Here is a 20,047-nt window from a genome sequence, read left to right as displayed (position 1 = left end):
TTAACTGCCACGAGTCCCTCATTTCAGGCTATGCAGCAGGAAAAGACAGCATGGGCTTCTGCACCGAGTTGGCCCACCTGACCTTTCATTCTTCTCTTGCTCTTTGTCAGCAAGGGGAAGAAAAAGAAGCTCTCCCTCAAGCTGGAGTCACAAGGGCGACGTAAGGACGACTTCCTGAGTGCCCGCTCCAGTCCTCTGCTCTGCCAGCTGACCTATTGAAGGGTTGTCACCACTTTCTCCAGGTTTGTCCATCGATCTGTGCCAGGGTGAGCAACAGCCAAGTAGATGGAGTTTCTGTAGTGTAGTGATTATCACTTTTGCCTAACACGCAAAAGGTCCCTGGTTCAAAACCAGGCAGAAACATGCTGGCTTCCTTTTCCCAGATCCCCTTGCTGTTCAGGAAGGCACTCCTCCTTCTCCTATTGGCCTGTCCCTGGGATAACTCCAACCCCCGCATGACAGAGGGTGCTGACAGCAGTGGAGAAAGCACCTTGGCATGAGGCTGGAGAACCTAGAGGAGTGCAGCGTGTCACCTTTTGGAGGCTTGTGGCTTGGCCTCCTCTGCTGTTGGAGGTTGGCCGGTGGAGGCCGGCTCTTCCTGCTGGCCTCCTCTGCGTGACTTGCCAAAGGAGGAAGTGAGGCAGGAATGGGGGAAAAGAGGAAAGTCAAGCTGAGAAAGGCAGGGCAGAAGCTAAGCACATCATTGCGGCTAAGTGGGGTTAGTAGAGCGTCACCATTCGTTCTGCAAAGCCGGGGGAGGTGCGGTTGGCTGCTGGGAGGCAGAATCCTGTGCCTGCCTCTTGGCTTCCCAGGGATGGCTCCTTGCAGCCCAGAGAAGCGGGGTTCTGGGGGGAAGGAAAAGCAGCAATGGCGAGGCTGAGTGGGCTCCTTTCTGGCTGAAATGGTGGGCTGTGGTGGGTCTGGGAGTTGCCTGTAAGCCATAAGTGGACTTGGTGCAGTGAAAACCGCTGCTCCATTCTGGCTGACCTGGGGGCACCATTGATGACATGTGAGTGGGGGCAGGGCGCTGGCTGTGAGCAAATGGGATCCAGGAAGCCCCAGCCCGCCCCTCCAAGGGCCAAGTCGTCTTCTTCTCTCCTGCCATGGGGAGCCCGGCCTTAAGCCTGCCCAGCATGTGCTGCAGCTCGAGCATTAAGCCTTCCTGTGTGGCCTGTGCTGGAGCTGACCCTGGACCCCTGTGGGGCACTGTTGGGGGAAATCCCGACTGCAAATAATTCTGGCCACAAGATCAACCCATTGGGTCAAATGGGGCAAGCTGGAGGCCTTAGTCCGTGGGGCCAGCAGGTCAAGCCATTTTCCTGCATGTGGGGGAGGCAGCCGCTGTGGTTCGCCCTTCCTGCTCCCTGCGCTGCTGCACCCTAAAATCCCTGTCGGCCGGCAAGATGGGCTGGGAGCCTGGAGAGAGGAGGCAAAGGGGTGACCCGAGCCCCCTCGCCCACTGCCCCTGCCCCAGGCAGCCCACAGAGACCTGATGCCTCCCCAAGTGACACACGGAGATGTGCCAGCAGCGCTAAGGCGGCTCCCTGCCCACTCTGCCCCCTCCCTCCCTGCCACACTGCTCCTGGAAGTGGCTGGCATATCCCTGCAGCCCTGAGTGCAAACGCCACAGCTGACCCGCCCCCGTATCCCACTGCCTAGGAGCCACTGCTGGAGGGGAGTGTGTGCCAGTCAATTTGGGAGCTGTGCTGCCCGAGGTAAGCACCTCCACCCCCGACCACCTCCTGCACCCCCACCCCTGCCCCAGCACAGAGACTCTCTGTGTCTTGAACAAGCACTTTCAAGGATTGGCCAAGAACTTCTGCTCTGTTTCTGTGAAAGAGACACAAAAAAGGGAGCCCAACAGACAAGTTTAGTTCGCAAGCACAAACTGGCAGGGCCAAGCCTGGATCTTTCAGTTACTCAGAAGGCTCTTCAGCCAGCTCTTCCCAAAGGCCAGTCTCTAGAGGCTTTTGTGACATGATGTACTTCAAAATAGCTCCCTGTAGCTCACATAGTCATCGTTCATATATGGCTGTGATATGTCCTACAAACCATTCCATGTAAGTTATCATATGAAAAGTCATGATCTGCTGAAATCGGTTATTCTGTCCAAATATGTATAGCATGAGGGTGTGTGAAGTTATGCATTTTGCTGTATGGTTGTTACTGAAATAGGCTATAATTTTGCTAGTGACCCCTGCCGAGGAGGGTGTTCAACAGCCATGAATCAGCAGAGGAATTGTAATTAAGGGATTTCCAATTCAGTGACAGATGCCCAAACACAACACTGTGGGGACCGCTCAAGTCTATGACTCAGTTGCACAAGACCACACCAGGAGGATTCCCCAACCTAGTGACTCAGCAGAGCCCACCCGGACACGTCTGGGCAAGTGTCTTCTAGACACTTGAACTAAGGATATAAAACAGGAGACTGTGGCATCATGTTTTTGCCTTTCTCCTCCCCCACCTATGCTGGAAGCAGCAGGAATCCTGAGAAAATGAAGGTCATCTGAGGACAGTAATCCAGGTTTTAGGGGGAATTCTATGTATTAAGGAGGGTAACATCCAGTAGGATGAGAAAATTGCTTGACCTAACTACTGCCTAGTGTAATAAGGTGTAAAGTTTAGATTTTGCTGTGGTCATACAGTGCTTAGTGCTCTGCGTTCTGGCCTCAAGAGCCATGGATGCATGTTGAGTTACGATGACCTTTTCCTTGTCTCCACATTTCTTCTGACACTTGTCAGAAAAAACAACTGGTTTCTTTTGCAAGCCTTTGCATTGCAAGGCAGAGGCAGTCTTCTCTGTTTCCGCAAAAGATTCACCAAAAGGTGGGAAGAGCAGACACATTTGTTAAGGCACTACTGGGAGCTGCATCCCTAACTCCACTTTACCTGGCAGGTGAGTCACCCAGCTTAGCCACAGTGTGACTCTCTGGGACTTTTCTCCCAACTGCTCCATTTTTCAATGACAATCAAAAGGAAGGTGACATGACATCTGTGTGTGAACATCTCCAGGGAATCACAAGGATGTGTGGCGCAGGCTCTCGTGTTGCAGCAATTGCAGTCGAAGCAACCGCCATGCCAATGCCAGTCATAGCAGCGTTTTCATCAACTCCAGGTTTGTGATTTGATTGTTTCCAATGCTTCTCTCCAAAGAAGCCTTTTCCTTAGCAAGCAATGACTTGGATACCAAGGGAGGCCTCTTCTGTTTCCTAGGAAGACACAGGAAAATGTGAGCAGAGGAGACAAAAGCCATACACCAAGGCACCACTGGGAGTTGAACCCAGGATCTCCTGTTTACTAGACAGGTGCTTTAGCCAGCTAAGCCATGGTGCCTGCCTGAAGAAGGTATTTGCAACTGTTTCATTTGATGGTTCAAGTCAACACCTGCAAATTCTAAAGTACAGACGTTCCCCATTTCCCTCAAGACTTGCAGACCTTGAGGTGTCTGGCTTTCTGTGCACAGAAAGCCAAAGCTGAGTAGACGGAGGGCTTCTAACATGTGCCTCTCCCACCAGTCACTGTGATCATATAATGGTTAGTGATCTGTGTTTCAGTCACAGCAACCTCAGCTCAGTTCTGAGTCATGGTAACCTTTCCTTCAGCTCCAGACTTCTCATTTGCCACTTTTCATGTGTGGTGGGCTGTCTGCCCCAAACAAGCAGGAGAAAGATTAAGGCAGCCTTGAAGAGGCTGTGCAGAACCCAGCCTATCAAGAAAGGGCTTATTGGGAGATCCAATCAGGAGAAGGCTTGCTGGAGCAGCCCATATATAAAGAGCTGCTCAGCACAGCAAGAGTTAGTCACTCCTTGGAGTTTGAGGAGGGAGGATTGGCTTCTGTGAAGGAAGGAAGCAAGCAAGCAAGCAGGGAGGGCACTATGATCAGAGTAGTGCTGGGGTAAGGGGTGCATGAGTGACCTCCTGGCTGACTACTGCCAGACTAAGGCCCTGATACAAAGGTGGAGGAAGGTTCTAGGTCTGTTGGGAAATGGTCCAGGGAAACAGATGGCAGGGTTGGAGGTTCACACCTTTTGCTTCAGTAGCCACTGACACAGGTGGCTACACCCTGGACTGCAGCCGGCCACTGAGGCAAGTGTCTGGGTAGAGGACATCCCCCCTCACAGCAGGGGGGAGAGAACTGAGTGGGGCACAGCCAGAGGGCTGTGTCCATAAGAGGACACTGAAGTCCTGAGAGCAACATGGGTCTTAATGATAGAACAGATGGTGGCCAGATGCTACTAGATGGAGGCGCACCGGTGGACTAGAGCTAATTGCTAGGATGGTCAGCAGGAGGTGCTGCAGTGAGGCATGCCCCATGGCACCAAGATTTAGCCGCAAGGAAGGCTCTCTCTGTCTTGAACAAGCACTTAGAAGGATTCTGATGACAGATCTTTTTTTTCTGAAAAGAGATACAAAAAAGGAGCCAACAGACACACTAGGTTCAGCGAGGAAGAACTGTCGGGCCAAGCCAGGCTCTCCTGGTTAGTAGGAAGGTTCTTCAGCCAGCTCTTCCCAAAGATCACTATCTAGAGACCTTTTAATAGCCACTGCAGATGTTCACCACAAAAGAGATGCCAAAATGGAGTTCTCCACTGCCTGCAGCCATCACGCTACCAGGAGTTCTGTGCACAGAGAGGCCCCTGCTGGTGGGAAAAGGCTTTGGTAGAGACTCTTCTGACACCACCCATTCTCATATAGTGTTTAGTGCTCTGTGTTGTGGCTTCAGCATCCACAGATGCCAGTTCAATTGGGGGACATTTTTCCTGTCTCCACATTTGTCTAATGGCTCCTTTCAACACTTGTCACCAAAAAGACCTGTTTCTTTTGCAAGCGATGTACAGCTAGGCAAAGGCAGTCTTCTCCATTTCCTCAAAAGATCACCAAGCTGTGGGGAGAGGAGACACATTCAGCCAAGCTGGATGCTGAATCTCCTCTTTATTCAGCAGGTGTCTGTGAAGGACATAAATCTACACCATGTAGAGGTCAAGAATAGGACTTTATTACACACAGCGCTGGCGGAGTGGGCTTATTAGGCTCAGAGACACTGTTAATTAATTAATTACAATAGAATATATAGATTTTCCACGGGCAGGGGAAAGTGACAGGCTAGGCAGTTCCACACCCCGGTACAGGTTTTGCAAGACAGGATAAGCACATTAGCCAATGATTAACAGATTAGATAATGTCTCCACCCATGGTCTCAAGTTAGCAAGTTAACATTTCATTAATACTTTGCTAAAATGTTATTAGTATAAAATATATATGTTGAATTCTGATTTGGGATCCATAGGAATGGAGCAACTCCTTTGATTGTCCAACAGGTACATTCCTAGGGGTTAAAGCAAAGAAAGAGTGAAAGTATATGGCAATAAAGATTGTTTTCTGTGTGTCTTAAGGCAGGCATTGGTCCCTTGGAAGGGAGGTGGAAGGATGTCATATCTTATACTGACGTGCCAACTTTTCATAAACTCAAGGTTGGATCTGTGGGAAGAATGTCTCCCTAGAGAAGAAACAAACACAATAGGGATTCTTTGTTCAGTCTGCAGTTCTGAATAAGACACAATCATTTAGTTCTAAGCTCCAACACCTGGCAGTTTGCTGACCAGGCCTATCTTAGCAAGCAAGGCTTTCTGTTTACCCCAGCTTTCTCTTAGTTGGTCACTATTTGCTAGGCCTCTGGTCCTTGACCATACTCTGGACTTTGGGTCTGGAAAAGAACTGGCACAATCCATAGACCAGGTTGTTATATAAAATGCACATGGATTTGAACCTTTCACATACAGTAATGGCAAAGTTCTTGGATCAGGCTTGTAACAGTGATGGAATAAACTGCAGGTTCAAATCAAGTCTCTGGAGTCTATTCAAAGCTGGGATGGGTCATTCAGTCCTTTGTACAGAGCTTCAGTTTGTAGCAAAGTCCCTCCAGAGGTATGAAGCAGGATTGAAGACAAGATGGAGACGAGGCATCAGCCTTTTATAGTCTCTTGCCATATGGTCTTTGCTTTCTTTGTCCCAAGGACACTCTGTCCAGCACGTGGCATAGAAAAACCTTAGAGTTCTCTCCATAGGCAGGTCCCTGCTACCTTGCTGAGTCACAAGGCGTATCTGCCTTCTCTCAATGGGGCGATTGTAGAGCTGATGGTCCTTAAAGAGCCATCAAGCAGGCTAGACAGAACTGACACCGGAAGCAGAGCACAAGATTGAAATACGGGTAGCATAGAGCCAATATTTATAACGTCAACTACAATAATGATACACATCTAGAGAGAGCATCATTATAATCAACCAATCAGAACCTCTCCATAGACCCCTTACACGACAACCTTTCTACAATATTGGCTGCAAATATACAACAGCGGTCGCAATGGTGATCTATACAGTTACAGATTATGTCAATAACGTCACAGGAGGTGACACGGCATCAGTGAGACTGATACTGGAATACTGCCTCCAGATTTGATGTCCTCATTTGAAAAAGATGTTGTGAAATTGGAGCTGGGGCAGAAAGAGCCACCAAATGTTCTGAGGGCTGGAGAAAAATGCCTTCTAGTGAGCTACTGAAAGAGCTCAACCTGTTTAGCTGATCAAAAGAATATTGAAAGGTGACTTCATTGAAGTGTTGAAGTGCCTTCAGAGAGAGAAAAGATTGGATATTAAAGGACTCTTTAAAATAGCAGAGAAAGGCATAAGAAGACCCAGTGCCTGGAAGGTGAAAAGAGACAAATTCATATTACAACTAAGGCACAAATATTCAACAGCGAGGATGATTCACCACAGGAACAAGCTACCAGGGAAAGTGGTGGATTCTCCATCTCCTGATGTCGTTTAATGAAGACTAGATGCCTTTCTGGGATGTGTTTGCCCCAAAAGTAGCTATGGTGTCCTACAGGAGGCCTGTGATACGCAGGGGGTCAGATTAGATGCTCTAATGGTCTCTTCTGGCCATAAAGTCGACTAATTTCTGAAAAACTGAGTGTAGCACTGGGAGCAGCGTCTGATGTTTCCCTGTCTAGCTGGCTTGCTGCCTAGAACGAATGCTCCTTGAGTGGGGTGATCCACAGGGAGTAGCTCAAACCTCCACAGTGCCTGGCCAGGGGCAGGACATTGGCACAGCAAGGGAGGGGTGTGGCAGTGACATCACAAAGGCCTTTGGCAGGATCTCAGACTATTGGTCCAAGGTGGTGGGGAGGTGGTGACCTCACAGAGAGATGCTGACATCAGCCAGGCAGGACAGGGGCGAGGGGCCAGGGAAACCTCAGAGACCCCTGTGGCTTTGCTTCAGCAAGTCTCCTTCTCCAGGTCTCTCTCTGAGGACTGAGAGAGTATTCGGGTTCACAGACGTGAGCGCCAGGAGGAACCTCTTTCGAGTTTTCTCCTTCCCTTTCAGTGATTTTACTAGAAAACAGCCGTCCCTGTTTAGAAGGTAAGAGCCTCCTCGAGGGAAGGGGTGTCATGGGGTGTCACAGTTCAGATGCCGGTGGCCCCCCCATGTATGGAAGTTCCCGCCCCCTGCTCTGTGTTCACAGTGCTGGAGAGAGCAGCATTGCACGGCAGTGATTTGCTCCTGGCTGCCGGAGCAGAGCAGCAGGCTCAGCTGTCAGAACTTCCTGGAGCTATGAAAGGGGAGGGGCCCAGCGTCTTTAGCAGGAATGCAGGGCAGGTGAGTTCACGGTGGGCATTGTGGGATACTGGCGGAGACCAGTTATGGTGATTTAATGACCAGCAGCATTTACACTGGCACTCTGTCACTGTAAGTTTGCTGCAAAAAGCTCTAGGCCTCTCATCAAAGTGGTTTTATTTTGTCACCAAAACAGGGCAGTTTTGTCGCCAGACGTGGCATTGCAGTGTGTACACCAGCCACTCCAAGCTGCCGACCGAGGGAGCTTTGTGTGTTCTTCACACACCTGAGCAATATATTTCTGCTGAAACAACTTTGTAGTGCAGACCTGGCCAAAGATTCACTCACACACACACAGCTTGCAAGGAAAACGTCACCTGCTCCTCTGCTTTGCAGAATCCAAACACAAGGAAAGCTTGTCAGGTCCTGGTGGAGATGGCAGGGAGTCAGGTGTGGGCAGACACTATATCTTCCACCTAGGCAGGGACCATGGCTTAGCTGACTAAAGCACCTGCCTTGTAAACAAGTGATCCTGGGTTCAACTCCCAGTGGTGGCTTTGGGGGCACCTGCTATTGGCTACTGTCAGAGCTAGATGGGCCTTTGGTTTAGCCTAGTGTGGTTTTTCTCATGGTTTAAATTACACTCACAGGCACTGATGATAGAGTTACTGAAAGTTTGGGAGTTAGGCGCTGACAGATCAGTGGTCCAAGCCCCTTGTAGACACCCCCCTCCCTCTGGGACAGGGGCAGGTCTGAGCTCTCGCACCAAACGCTCATTGTGGCTGCCAGAACTTGTGAGTGGCTCATTTTGTTTGCATCCTGGGTTGAGTCCTGCTTTGTGCACTATGTCTGAGAATGAAAATCCTAAACCACCCTTTGAAATGACGAATGCAGCAGGACGTGTCATTGTCCCTGCCCCAAAGCAGACAGACCAATGCAGAAATGCCGTCGAGTCCAAGGTAGTATTCACTGCGGTTTTACCATTTCCACTTGCTAAACTCCCTCCTATCTGCCCAGCCCAGGTGTCCTCTGCCTCAGCTGCTGCTCCCGGCCTGCTCTAGAGTCAAACACGCAGGGCCCCCAGGGGAACAGAGGCTGGGACAGGGCAGCAGCCTGGGCTGGGCTGGGCCGATGCTGGGAGTTCTCGTTCCCTGAGAACTGGCCTGGCTCCCTTCTCAACAGCAAATCAATCAATTTCACGCCCCCTCCCCAGAAAAATCAGCCTGGAGCCAAGGGCAGCAGGGGACAATTCCCCTCTAGTTCCCACCGAGGCAGGAGAGAACCCAGGGCCTTTCTAGCAGAGCTTATGGAACCGACGTGGGGAAACCAGCCTTTAATAACAGGCAGTTAAAGTTTAAGCTCAATGTTTTTAACAATTTTTACAACCTTAAATAACCCTTCAATCGCTGTGTCACTATCCAGAACATTGCTTCAGCCTTATAGGTTCCCAAGTGCAAAACTAAACATCTCTTCAAACACAAGAGAGTGCAGATCAGTCAGTGTTCAGAGTCATCCCACATAAAAGAATCATGTTGTGGCCTCATCATGTGGCTGTTGCCTTTCCCTCCGCTCTGTTAAAAGTTTTGGTATTTTGCACAGAAACTTTTTTCCCTCAGAAGAGACCTGGGAACCAAGGCTGCCAGACAAACACCTTTAAGAGGAGGCGTAACCTGTCAAAAAATGATCTCCCTCCTTCAGTTCAGTGACCGCCTGAAATGTTACTTATCCCAGCAGAGCCAGAGGATTGAAAGCAGCTACATCAAATCCCTGTGTAGCTAGCAGGAATGAACACAAACACGCCCTGGTATCTGAAGAGACATTTAGTTTTACCCTTGGTAAACTAGAAGTCTAAAGGGAAGGAAGGTGGTGCCATATATAAAGAGTGAAACACAAAACAATTATCATAGTTATGCCCATAGTGACTGCAAAATATTTCTATATTCTTCTTATCATCAGTGTATTATTTTCTCTGGCGTCTATATATTGACTATGCCTTGACCAAGAAATTTGAATTTTGAGAAAATAATCGACTCCCCCTGGTTAAGGCAATGGACTTGATACCCACTCGGGCGTCTCTATCCAGGTTCAGCTACTAACAACAGTGGCTGCCTTTTAGCCATAGCTTTTAATCAGGGCAATACATTGATCCTGTAAAATCATTTCCCAGCCGGAGTCCATTGGGCATTGGGCCACCATGGGGACGTTTCATTTCCCTCCTCAATTTCACACAGAGACACAATTTCCTTTGCACAGATCCATGAACAGCAAAACCTCCGTGTCTCTCGTTTGAGCCAGGGCATTCGATTCCACTGAAACCTTCTCTCCTGCAATGGCAATGGTCATGCAGATGGGACGAGGCCACCTTCACCTCTGACAGTGAGATATTGGATCAGCTCTTTCTTTACGCTGCTGTTGTTAGTCCATGAAACATCAGGGATGGATGCAAGGCTGAGTTCATGCACCAACCCCCTGAAACATTTCAGTGCCCCAGAGAAATCCTGACTCCGGCTATTGGCATGATCTGGTGCAGATTCGAATAGGAACGGGACGGTCTGAATTGTCAGTGTGGGGACTGAACAACAATCTATAGCAATGTCGTTACCCACAAACACACTCTAATCATGCTCCAGCCGGAAGGGAAATGGGCAGGAACCATTGTTGTTCAGCCATGGACACACTTACACTAATGCACAGTCAGGAGTGTGCTGGGGGAGCTGGTCTGAGCAATGTGAAGTGACAATTCAGTGAGAACAGAATCATTGTGTAGTGAAGCACCTATACACCAAGTAGTTGCAGGCGAGTGGTTAAGGCGATGGACTAGAAATCCATTGGGGTCTCCCCAGGCAAGTTTGAATCCTGCCAATCACGGAAGCATCAGTGTATTGTCACTGCTCTTGTTGTAGTGCCTGAGCATCCACAGAGCCAGACCTGGTCTCACTCTGAGGCTGTCTACACTTCAACTGCTGCTGTGACACTGCTCTAGCACTGTGGAGTAGACAGTTGCTACAGTGAGTGGAGGGGTTTTCCATCCCTGTAATAGCTACATTGACAGAACAATCTTTCCTTTCATTTAGCGCTATCTAACCATGGCTTAGGGCAGCTTAATTATACTGATTCCAGGGTTTTTCACACCCTGAAAGATGTACTTCTTAGAGGGTTTATCCCATCACCCTCCCATTCCCTGGTCCTTCTCGCATGACCTGAGAGCAGCAATACTTGCAGTTCAAGAGGTGCAAACAACTCAATGTTTATTGGGGCAAACTTCCAGAAAGCAATGATTCCAATTTCCTTCCTCAGTATCGCCCTTCCCAGCTCTGACACCACAGAAGCTTATCTGTGTCCCTCTTCCTATTCCCCCCCTCAGCAAAACATAACTCCAATTCCTCTACCCCCATTCCCATTCCCCCCCTTACTTCCTGATTGACTGCAGACTATATAGTAAAACTGGAGTTCTGCTTAGCTATACCTTAACCAATCATTTTACTGAAATGTAACCAATCCTAACATATTGTAACATGATTATCTAACCAGTTATACCCCACCACCTGAATTGCTTTACACCCAACAAATTAATTATCCAGCAGACAGAAACAATCACAGAACCAGACAGAGATTATACAGACAAGCAATAGGAAAGTGGAGACTACAGTGACAGAACAACAAAGAAATGAGGATTTCAGACCCCAGCTATTGATAAGTGAGTTGTTGCCAGACAGGATGCTATCATGGTAGAGGTTGTGGATGCTGGTTGCTTAACTGTCTGGCCCCCAGGGCAGGATTTTGAGGGTCTCCGAATACCAGCACCCATCTTTTGTTCGCTTAAAACGTGAGCAGGGAGATTCCAACACCGCAGAACTCATGGAACTCCAGGAAATGTGTAACTTTAGGTCCGGGTGAGTGTGCCTAAAAATCAGCTGTGCTGGAGAAGGTCTCTAGGAGTTGAAAGAGATGTGCCATCTTGGCCTCCCTAAAGAGTGTCATCAAATATTAATGAAAACTAGGGTTGATAAGTCACATTCTTTGTAGCGTTAGGATTGTGGACTGGACCAAAGTGCCAGTTTTAAGACACTTTTTTTTCCTCTCTCTTGGGTGTTCTGGTTTCTGCATAGAGACGTGGTTTCCAATCCCACTCCTGACATGACCATTTTCTTTTACCTGGAGAAAATGGCCTCACTTCAATCTCCTTTACAACAATAGAACACCATTTGTTTAGCTTTTCTATTCCAGTAGTTGTGAGAGAAGTTCCAAACTAGGGGGAAACAGGGCCTTTTCTCTCAACCGATCAATTTTTGTCTTCCTTCATTCCAAGCCATTTTCTCAGATACAGCCGTATTTCCCACAATTTTTTGTTCAGCGTTCTTTGCTTGTATGAAATTTTAGGGTCATCATTTAATTGCCCACACCTGTACTTATGAAGTGAAGTGAAACACAATATTTTTTGGATATTCTTGCAGAAGAGTTTTGCTTTCTGACCTGGAATTGAACAGGGGCTACCCAAGGGGGACAATGCTACTCCCTTTTCTTGCCTCATCCGAAAAAACATACATTCCTGATGCCCTTTGTTTCCTTGCCCTTTTTAGGGTAAATTTACACTTCTCAGAAGTAGAATCCTTTACAAAACCACTCAAAATCTCAGCAGTGTCGTAAGCAATGGCTTCCGGAAACGTGCCCAGCTTTTCTTTAATTTGGTGACACACGTCCAGGCAAGGGACTGGATACAGGCCTGGATCAGAATCTTCGTTACCAGAGCTAGAATTTCTATTTAAAAAGAGCTATTTTTCTACAGCTATTAGATTTCCAACATCGATTTCATTTTATACACATTTTGAGCATCTATTAAGGATAAATTGAACAAAAATACCACTTCTCTTTCCTCAACATCTGCATCATGAAGGGGAGCATTCCAAATAGGAAAGATCTTCTGTGGGGCATGGGTTACAAAAATGCTTCTGGAACCAAATACATGGGCATTTTGCCAAGTTAAAAATCACTTAATGTGGAATTCTCTCCCCAAATCATCTGAGAAAATACTGATGTAAATAATTGAACTACACTGTGGTCATATGCACTTCCTTCAGTTAGTTGAGGTTCTGCTGTTGTTCACCATTTCCGAATGGAGATTTTAAATCACTGCTGTTTCTTTGTTAGCATGTGCAGTAAATTGGAGAGTTCTCCACTGTTGACAGAACTGCACTTGAACTTTCTCCGTGTCATCATGGAGGGGTGGGGAAAAAGCAAAGCTGAAGTGACAAATGAGGACTTTAGGAAATGGTCATTTGTCTTCAATTCTCCAATAAATCTGAGCTACGTCCTATCGAACTGAACTAATATCCAATTGGGTGAGCAAACAGCCTTCAGGAAAGAGAGAAACCCACATCACAGAGAGACAGAATACATGACAATGAAAGTATGAAGAGAAATTCCAGAGCAGGTTACATCTGATTATTTAGAATCAGGACAAGAGATTCTCCCATCACATTCTCCTCAGGTCCATTCAAAGCAGCTTCACTCAGCACTCTCTCAATAGTCAGTTATGTTATTTACAAAATTGTAAGTATCCCAGCATCCCATAATGGGGGACAAAATAGTCCTCTTGCCAGAAGTGGCTTTACCAATAGATGAAACCGCCCAATAATCACACTATGTTTAAGATCCATTTAAATTCCCCTTCCAGGTTTTTGACACTTTCAGCTCCAGTCATAGCGACTCTGATATAGGAGGAAAGAAATCAAAGCATCATCTCCAAGCACAGACAGCTGAGAACTCTTCCTCACATGACATTTTGAGAAGTGGAGGGATAGAATGTGATGAAAAGAAACTCTGCACAGAGAAGCCAAAATGTAACAGTTCTGGAGTGATGGGGAAGGAGGGAATCTCTGAACCACCCCATCTCCTTCCAATGTCACAGAGGCTGAAATGACACTTTTTCCCTGCTCCTCTTTATTTAACTATAACATGAAAAATTCCCAATGTAACTGCTCTTCAGCACAACCCAGAGCAACGTGAGAACAACTGGCAAGGATACAATCTGTATCACTGGCGACTCTAACAATAACTTTGCAATAGCAGCAATGGTATAAATGTGACGCTCCCTGGTTCCTCATAGGAAGGGCACACTCCAGTTACTTGTGGGATAATTGAGTTGATAGAAAGGACAAATGGGCCCAGCTCAAAAGAAGGCAAACTACAAAAGGCATAAATGGGCCACTCATCTGGCCAAGCTGAAGGATAACGGTGCTGCAAACAGTTCAAACAGATTTAAAAAGTTATTATGTGAGAATCAGGAAAAGTTGTAAAGAAAAAAAATTGATAGCCCTAGAGGTTTTTATGGTATTCACTGCCCTTGCAGATTCTCTGATGGCGAATATGGGCTGAGTGCCAAGAGAAGGTTTTCCCACATTATCTGCATTCATAGGGCCTTTCCCCTGGTGTGGATTCTCTGATGTTTAGAAAGGGCTGAGCTGCTAGTGAAGTTTTTCCCACACTCACGGCATTCGTAGGGCCTCTCCCCTGTGTGGATTCTCTGATGTCTAGAAAGGGTTGATCTTTGAGTGAAGTTTTTCCCACACTCACGGCATTCATAGGGCCTCTCCCCTGTGTGGATTCTCTGATGAACAGAAAGGGCTGCTCTTTGAGTGAAGGTTTTCCCACACTCACTGCATTCATAGGGCCTCTTCTCTGTGTGGATTCTCTGATGAATAGAAAGGGCTGAGCTGCTAGTGAAGGTTTTCCCACACTCACTGCATTTGTAGGGCCTGTCCCCTGTGTGGATTCTCTGATGTTCAGAAAGGTTTGAGCTGCGATTGAAGGATTTCCCACACTCATGGCATTCGTAGGGCCTTTCCCCCGTGTGGATTCTCTGATGAACAGAAAGGGCTGCTCTTTGAGTGAAGGTTTTCCCACACTCACTGCATTTGTAGGGCATTTCCCCCGTGTGGATTCTCTGATGAACAGAAAGGGCTGCTCTTTGAGTGAAGCTTTTCCCACACTCACAGCATTCGTAGGGCCTTTCCCCCATGTGGATTCTCTGATGAACAGAAAGGGCTGATCTTTGAGTGAAGGTTTTCCCACACTCACAGCATTCATAGGGCCTGTGTCTGTCACCTGTGTGGATTCTCTGATGTTCAGAAAGGTTTGAGCTGCGATTGAAGGTTTTCCCACACTCATGGCATTCGTAGAGCCTTTCCCCCGTGTGGATTCTCTGATGAACAGAAAGGGCTGCTCTTTTAGTGAAGGTTTTCCCACACTCACTGCATTTGTAGGGCCTGTCCCCTGTGTGGATTCGCTGATGAACAGAAAGGGCTGATCTGTGAGTGAAGCTTTTCCCACACTCACAGCATTCGTAGGGTCTTTCCCCCGTGTGGATTCTCTGATGAACAGAAAGGGCTGATCTTTGAGTGAAGGTTTTCCCACACTCACAGCATTCATAGGGCCTGTGTCTGTCACCTGTGTGGATTCTCTGATGTTCAGAAAGGTTTGAGCTGCGATTGAAGGTTTTCCCACACTCATGGCATTCGTAGGGCCTTTCCCCCGTGTGGATTCTCTGATGAACAGAAAGGGCTGCTCTTTGAGTGAAGGTTTTCCCACATTCACAGCATTCGTAGGGCCTTTCCCCCGTGTGGATTCTCTGATGAACAGAAAGGGCTGATCTTTGAGTGAAGGTTTTCCCACACTCACAGCATTCATAGGGCCTCTCCCCTGTGTGGATTCTCTGATGATCAAGAAGGGCTGAGTAGTCACATAAGTTTTTTCCACACTCTGTGCATGTATTTTTTCTCTTTCCAATGATGATTTCCTGCTTTGTTGTGGTTTCCTTGAGGTCCTTCTGAGTTCCCTGAGAGGAAATACGTTTACCCATTTTCACCCCCGGCTGGTTTCCTTGTTCTCTTTCTGGTCTGTGCTGAATCTCACAGGATTTTTCCTCCTCATGACTCCTGGACACATGGCTTTTTGATCTTTGCAATAATGCTCTGTGTTTATCCACTTGCTGAACATTTTTCTGCTGAGAATTCTGCTCCTCTTTCTCACATGCCATTGCATCACCTGCTGTGAAAAGACAGAAACATCAAACAGGGATGAAAAGTGAAAAGCCAAAACAAACTAAGTGCTGGAGGGAGGTCAAATAAAAATCACAAACTGAACTCCCCCATACTCTTCCCCAAAACAGGAGTGAGGAGGGGATCAATCTGGCTTTCAAATGCCATCCAAATACGCAGGGGGAAGGGAGGAAGCTACCGCCTGGTGTCTGCTAGAATCTATGGGAAGCCATGAGCTATAGTTACCCTGAGGATATGACCCCTGCTGGCAACAATAATGAACTGAGAAACCTCTCAAGGGCTTTGTAGGGCATCCCAGATGTTTTCTTCAGGCATTTTCACACTCAGAGTTGGTTTAATGTTTCCTCACCTCTGCAGAGAGAACTCATGGTCTGTTTTCCTTCTGAACCCTGCAGGTCTGAGACCCATGGCTCTTCCCTTGTTCCAGCTGGGAGATCACATCAGGTTTGGAAAATGGAAACCCTGCTCAGATGAAAGAAAACAAAGGAGTTCCGTTGATTTCATAAAACTTTGTCATAAAAAACATTCTATTAATTTAACTTTAATATTTAGTGTGACCCGGTGTGCCTGGGCTAGTCCTCACTGAAAATGCCAAGATCAGGGCAGGCTGAAAAAGGGAGAGCAGAGGCTCCCCAAACTGGTGGTTAACACAGAAGTTAAACTCACCGACCAGTCACCAACTGTGCTTCTGATCCCCCACACTGGTTATCGAGAAACTGAAAAAAGAAATCACACGGCCCCCTTTATTCCATCCCAGTTCTCTGACTCTCAATCAGCACCTAGGTCCAGCACAGTGAGAGGTTATTTAAAAACCCGGCTCACATAAACAAAGTGTTCTTCTGAGCCCAGAGTCAGCCACATTACCAGGTCAGTATAGGTTTGGATCTTACTCAAAATACTACGATGCCAGTCAATCATTGGCATCTAAACTAAAAGTTGATAAGCAAGAAAGCATCTAAACTAAAGGTTTATTATAAAAGAAAGAAAGAAAGAAAAAGGGAGTTGTTAAATGGGAAAGCAGTCAGACACATTCAGAAATCTATACATCTGGTTCTTAGCAGTATTGGTGAGTTTCTGGCTTGAAAGGCTCTCTGGTACACATCCACATTATTCAGTCCTTTGTTCAAGCCTTCAGTTTGTAGAGAAGTTGCTCCAGAGGTAGGAAGAGGAATTGAAGACAAAATGGAGATGATGCAGCTGCCCTTTACATTCCTTTTGCCAAGTGGCTTCTAATTCCTGTGTCCCAAACACAAGCTTCACAGCACATGGCACGGAAAAGCCTTGGCATTCTCAGTACACAGTGTGATACAGCCTGGCCAGAGGGCAGCAGGAGAGGGTTAGAAGGGAGCCTTATTCCCTGCAGAGGGAAGAAAGTTTGCTATAGATGAACTAGAGCACCTGAAGCCAATTAGAGCACCTGCAGTCAGTCACCTGATAAAGACCCTTGCTCCAATCAGACAGGGAAGGAGTTGGAGCAGAGGGGATTGGTATTGGAGCAGAGAACAGTTTGAAGGGAAGCAGAGGAAAGTTTGGAGAAGTGCTGCAGTGGGCTAAGAAGTCCAAGACCCTAGGTAAGGGGTACCGGGCTTGTACAGAGGGAGGGCAGGAAGCCCCCACAAGCTGAATGGTGGGAGCGGGAAGTAGCCCAGGGGAAGGAACCATCAGTTCAAGTGGTTCACCACTATCCTCAGGGCCCCTGGGCTGGGACCTGGAGTAGAGGGTGGGCCCAGGTCCATCCCTCTCCACTCCCCTCCTCTAGGACACTAGTGGGCAGTTAATATTCCAATTCAGGGGCAAGAAATGGTGCTCTGACCCCCCCCACCCCCACAAAGAAGAGAAAGCAGGAGACCCATCATAATAGTGCCGGCAATTTGCCACAACAGGCATAACCCTGCATATCTTGCTGACTCAATAGGCATATCCCCTTAATCCTTTCAATGGGTTCATTGTATGGCTGATGACTCTGGCTGGGCCATCGAACAGGCTGGGCAGGGCTGATGCCAATATATCTGGGGGTGTCACTCAGAAACAATGCACAAGTCTGGAATACAGATATACCCTACATATCTGTAACTCACAATACAAAGATAGAAACAAGATTATCATACGTGGAAACTCATAACATTTTCACTGACTCCTTACATGGCATATATAGCACAATTCATTGCAATTTCATCATATTGGTATTGTGATGCAGCAGGAGAGTGTTAGCAGGGAGCCTTATTCCTGCAAGGGGAGGAAGGTTTGCTACAAATTAACTGGAGCACCTGAAGCCAATTAGAGCACCAGCAGTCAGGTGATAAAAACCCTGCTTCAGCCAGACAGTGTGGGAGTTGGAGTAGGAAGGTTTGGTTGGAGCAGAGGGCAGTTTTGAAGAGAGACAAAAGGAAAGTTTGGAGGAGTGCTGCGGTGGGCTGAGAAATCCAAAACCCTAGGTAAGGGCACCTGGCTTGTGTAGAAGGAGGGCAAGAAGCCCCTCCACAAGCTGAAGGGCAGGAGAGGGAAGTAGCCCATGGGAAGGAACTGCCAGTACAAGTGGTTCACCACTAACCTCAGGGCCCCTGGGTTGGGACCTGGAGAAGAGGGCGGGCCCAGGTCCCTCCCTCTCCACTCCCCTCCTCAAGGACACTAGTGGGGTAATTAAAATACCGATTAGGAGGCAAGCAATGGCGCCCTGAACCTTCCCCAAAGAAGAGAAAGTACGAGACCCAGCATAACAGTACTGGCAATTTGCCACAGTATTTATAATAAAATAATAATAATATAAAGTGTCTCTCAATTCCATACAGTGTCACTTAATAAACCAGTCAATTCCCAGGACCGGTTCCTCAGCTGTTTGAAGATGCCGAACACCTTGCTTGTGAGGGACTAGAATACCCACATATATGTTGGGAACACACAGACACTGTGCTAGTCTGTTCCCCTATGTTCACTCTTCTAGAAAATTATGATCAATTTTGTTCATAGTATGTGTCAGGGCTGAATCCCCACTCTGTCACTCCGAGTGCAGAAAGTGGGGGCCCGACAGGATTCTACAGATTAATTTGTGCCACTCTAGGCTTGTATTAAAACCCCCAAAGTTACAGTTTTTCTCTGACCTTGGCTTGGTAAATGCTGCCACCACTCAAATGCAAAACCCCCCCAAACCCTTGGACCCAGGAAGGAGCACTTGAGAATTCTTCCCTCTGGGGCACCCTCAAGCCCTTTCACCTCCCCTCTGGGAAAGAGCTGAGAAAGAAAACAAAGGAAATTAGCTGTGGCTACCAGCTAATCAAACAACACACACAAATCTCTTAGGACACCAAAAATCCAATCCTGTTCTTAAAAGAGGTAAATTTTAGTAAAATTGAAAAGGAAAACAATACATCTGGAACTTAGGCTTCTGCTAGATCTTAAAAGAAAATGTTTGTAAGCACCCAAAATAGCTTTCTTGGGGGTTCAGCTTAAAGCTTACAAGCAAACAAAAGCATCTGGGATAGCACCGAGTAGATCCAAAAGCCAAAATAAAAAATAAACCTGATTGTGTCTGTCTAAACATTCCTTGGCCAAATCATTTCTTCTAGGTATGGAAGATGAATTTTCATACCTGCTTCAAGCCATAAACAGCATTGCTACTCCGTGTCGCCTTCTCCGGAGAACAACAGACAAAGGGAAAGTTACTTTCCCATTTAACAAAGTTCTAGCCTTTCCATTGGCTCTTTGGTCAGGTCCCAAATACTTTTTTTTTTTAAACCCTGTTGGCTTGTTAACCCTTTAGAGATAAAGCAAGCAGAGAACTCGCACCAACAAGGATTTTACAGCCAACTGGCTGGCTGGGTGTTTATAAAGGGAGATCCCTCCTCCCTTCATTTATCACTGTAGGGCTTGTGAGGTACCATTTGAAAAGACATAATCTACTGAATAGCCTCCTGTTACAATACAAGCAGCAAAGAATCCTGTGGGACCTTATAGACTAACAGACAATTAGCAGCATGAGCTGTGGGTGAATACCCACTTCTTGGATGCAAGTAGTGGAAATTTCCAGGGCAGGTATATATATATGCAAGCAAGAAGCAAGCTAGAGATAACGGGGTTAGTTCAATCAGGGAGGATGAGGCCCTATTCTAGCAGTAGAGGTGTGAAAACCAAGGGAGGAGAAACTGGTTCTGTAGTTGGCAAGCCATTCACAGTCTTTGTTTAATCCTGAGCTGAGGGAGTCAAAATTGCAGATGAACGCAAGCTCAGCAGTTTCTCGTTGAAGTCTGGTCCTGAAGTTGTTTTTCTGCAGGAAGGCCACCTTAAGATCTGATAGTGTTTGTCCAGGAGGTTGAAGTGTTCTCCTACAGGTTTTGAATATTGCCATTCCTAACATCTGATTTGTGTCCATTTATCC

At 47.1% G+C, this 20,047-nt stretch overlaps 1 protein-coding gene and 2 non-coding genes across 3 annotated transcripts in view; 1 reads left to right on the top strand and 2 right to left on the bottom strand.

The window, feature by feature from the left end:
• The first annotated feature begins 290 nt into the window (after positions 1-290).
• TRNAV-AAC lies at positions 291-363 on the top strand. Its single transcript has one exon. It is a non-coding gene; the product is annotated as a tRNA-Val (tRNA).
• Positions 364-3,262: 2,899 nt separating this feature from the next.
• On the bottom strand, positions 3,263-3,336 carry TRNAT-AGU. Its single transcript has one exon. It is a non-coding gene; the product is annotated as a tRNA-Thr (tRNA).
• Positions 3,337-14,027: 10,691 nt separating this feature from the next.
• LOC120381415 overlaps positions 14,028-20,047 on the bottom strand; it is a 450,632-nt gene continuing 444,612 nt past the window's right edge. Inside the window, 1 exon segment of the mRNA XM_039499603.1 lies at positions 14,028-15,393. Within this exon segment, the coding sequence (XP_039355537.1) occupies positions 14,028-15,393 (1,366 nt within the window).

Source organism: Mauremys reevesii, linkage group 14, assembly GCF_016161935.1.
Source record: "Mauremys reevesii isolate NIE-2019 linkage group 14, ASM1616193v1, whole genome shotgun sequence".
Classification (NCBI taxonomy): Eukaryota; Metazoa; Chordata; order Testudines; family Geoemydidae; genus Mauremys; species Mauremys reevesii.
The sequence above is the reverse complement of the archived record's forward strand: the minus strand, read 5'-3'. Positions and strand labels throughout refer to the sequence as shown.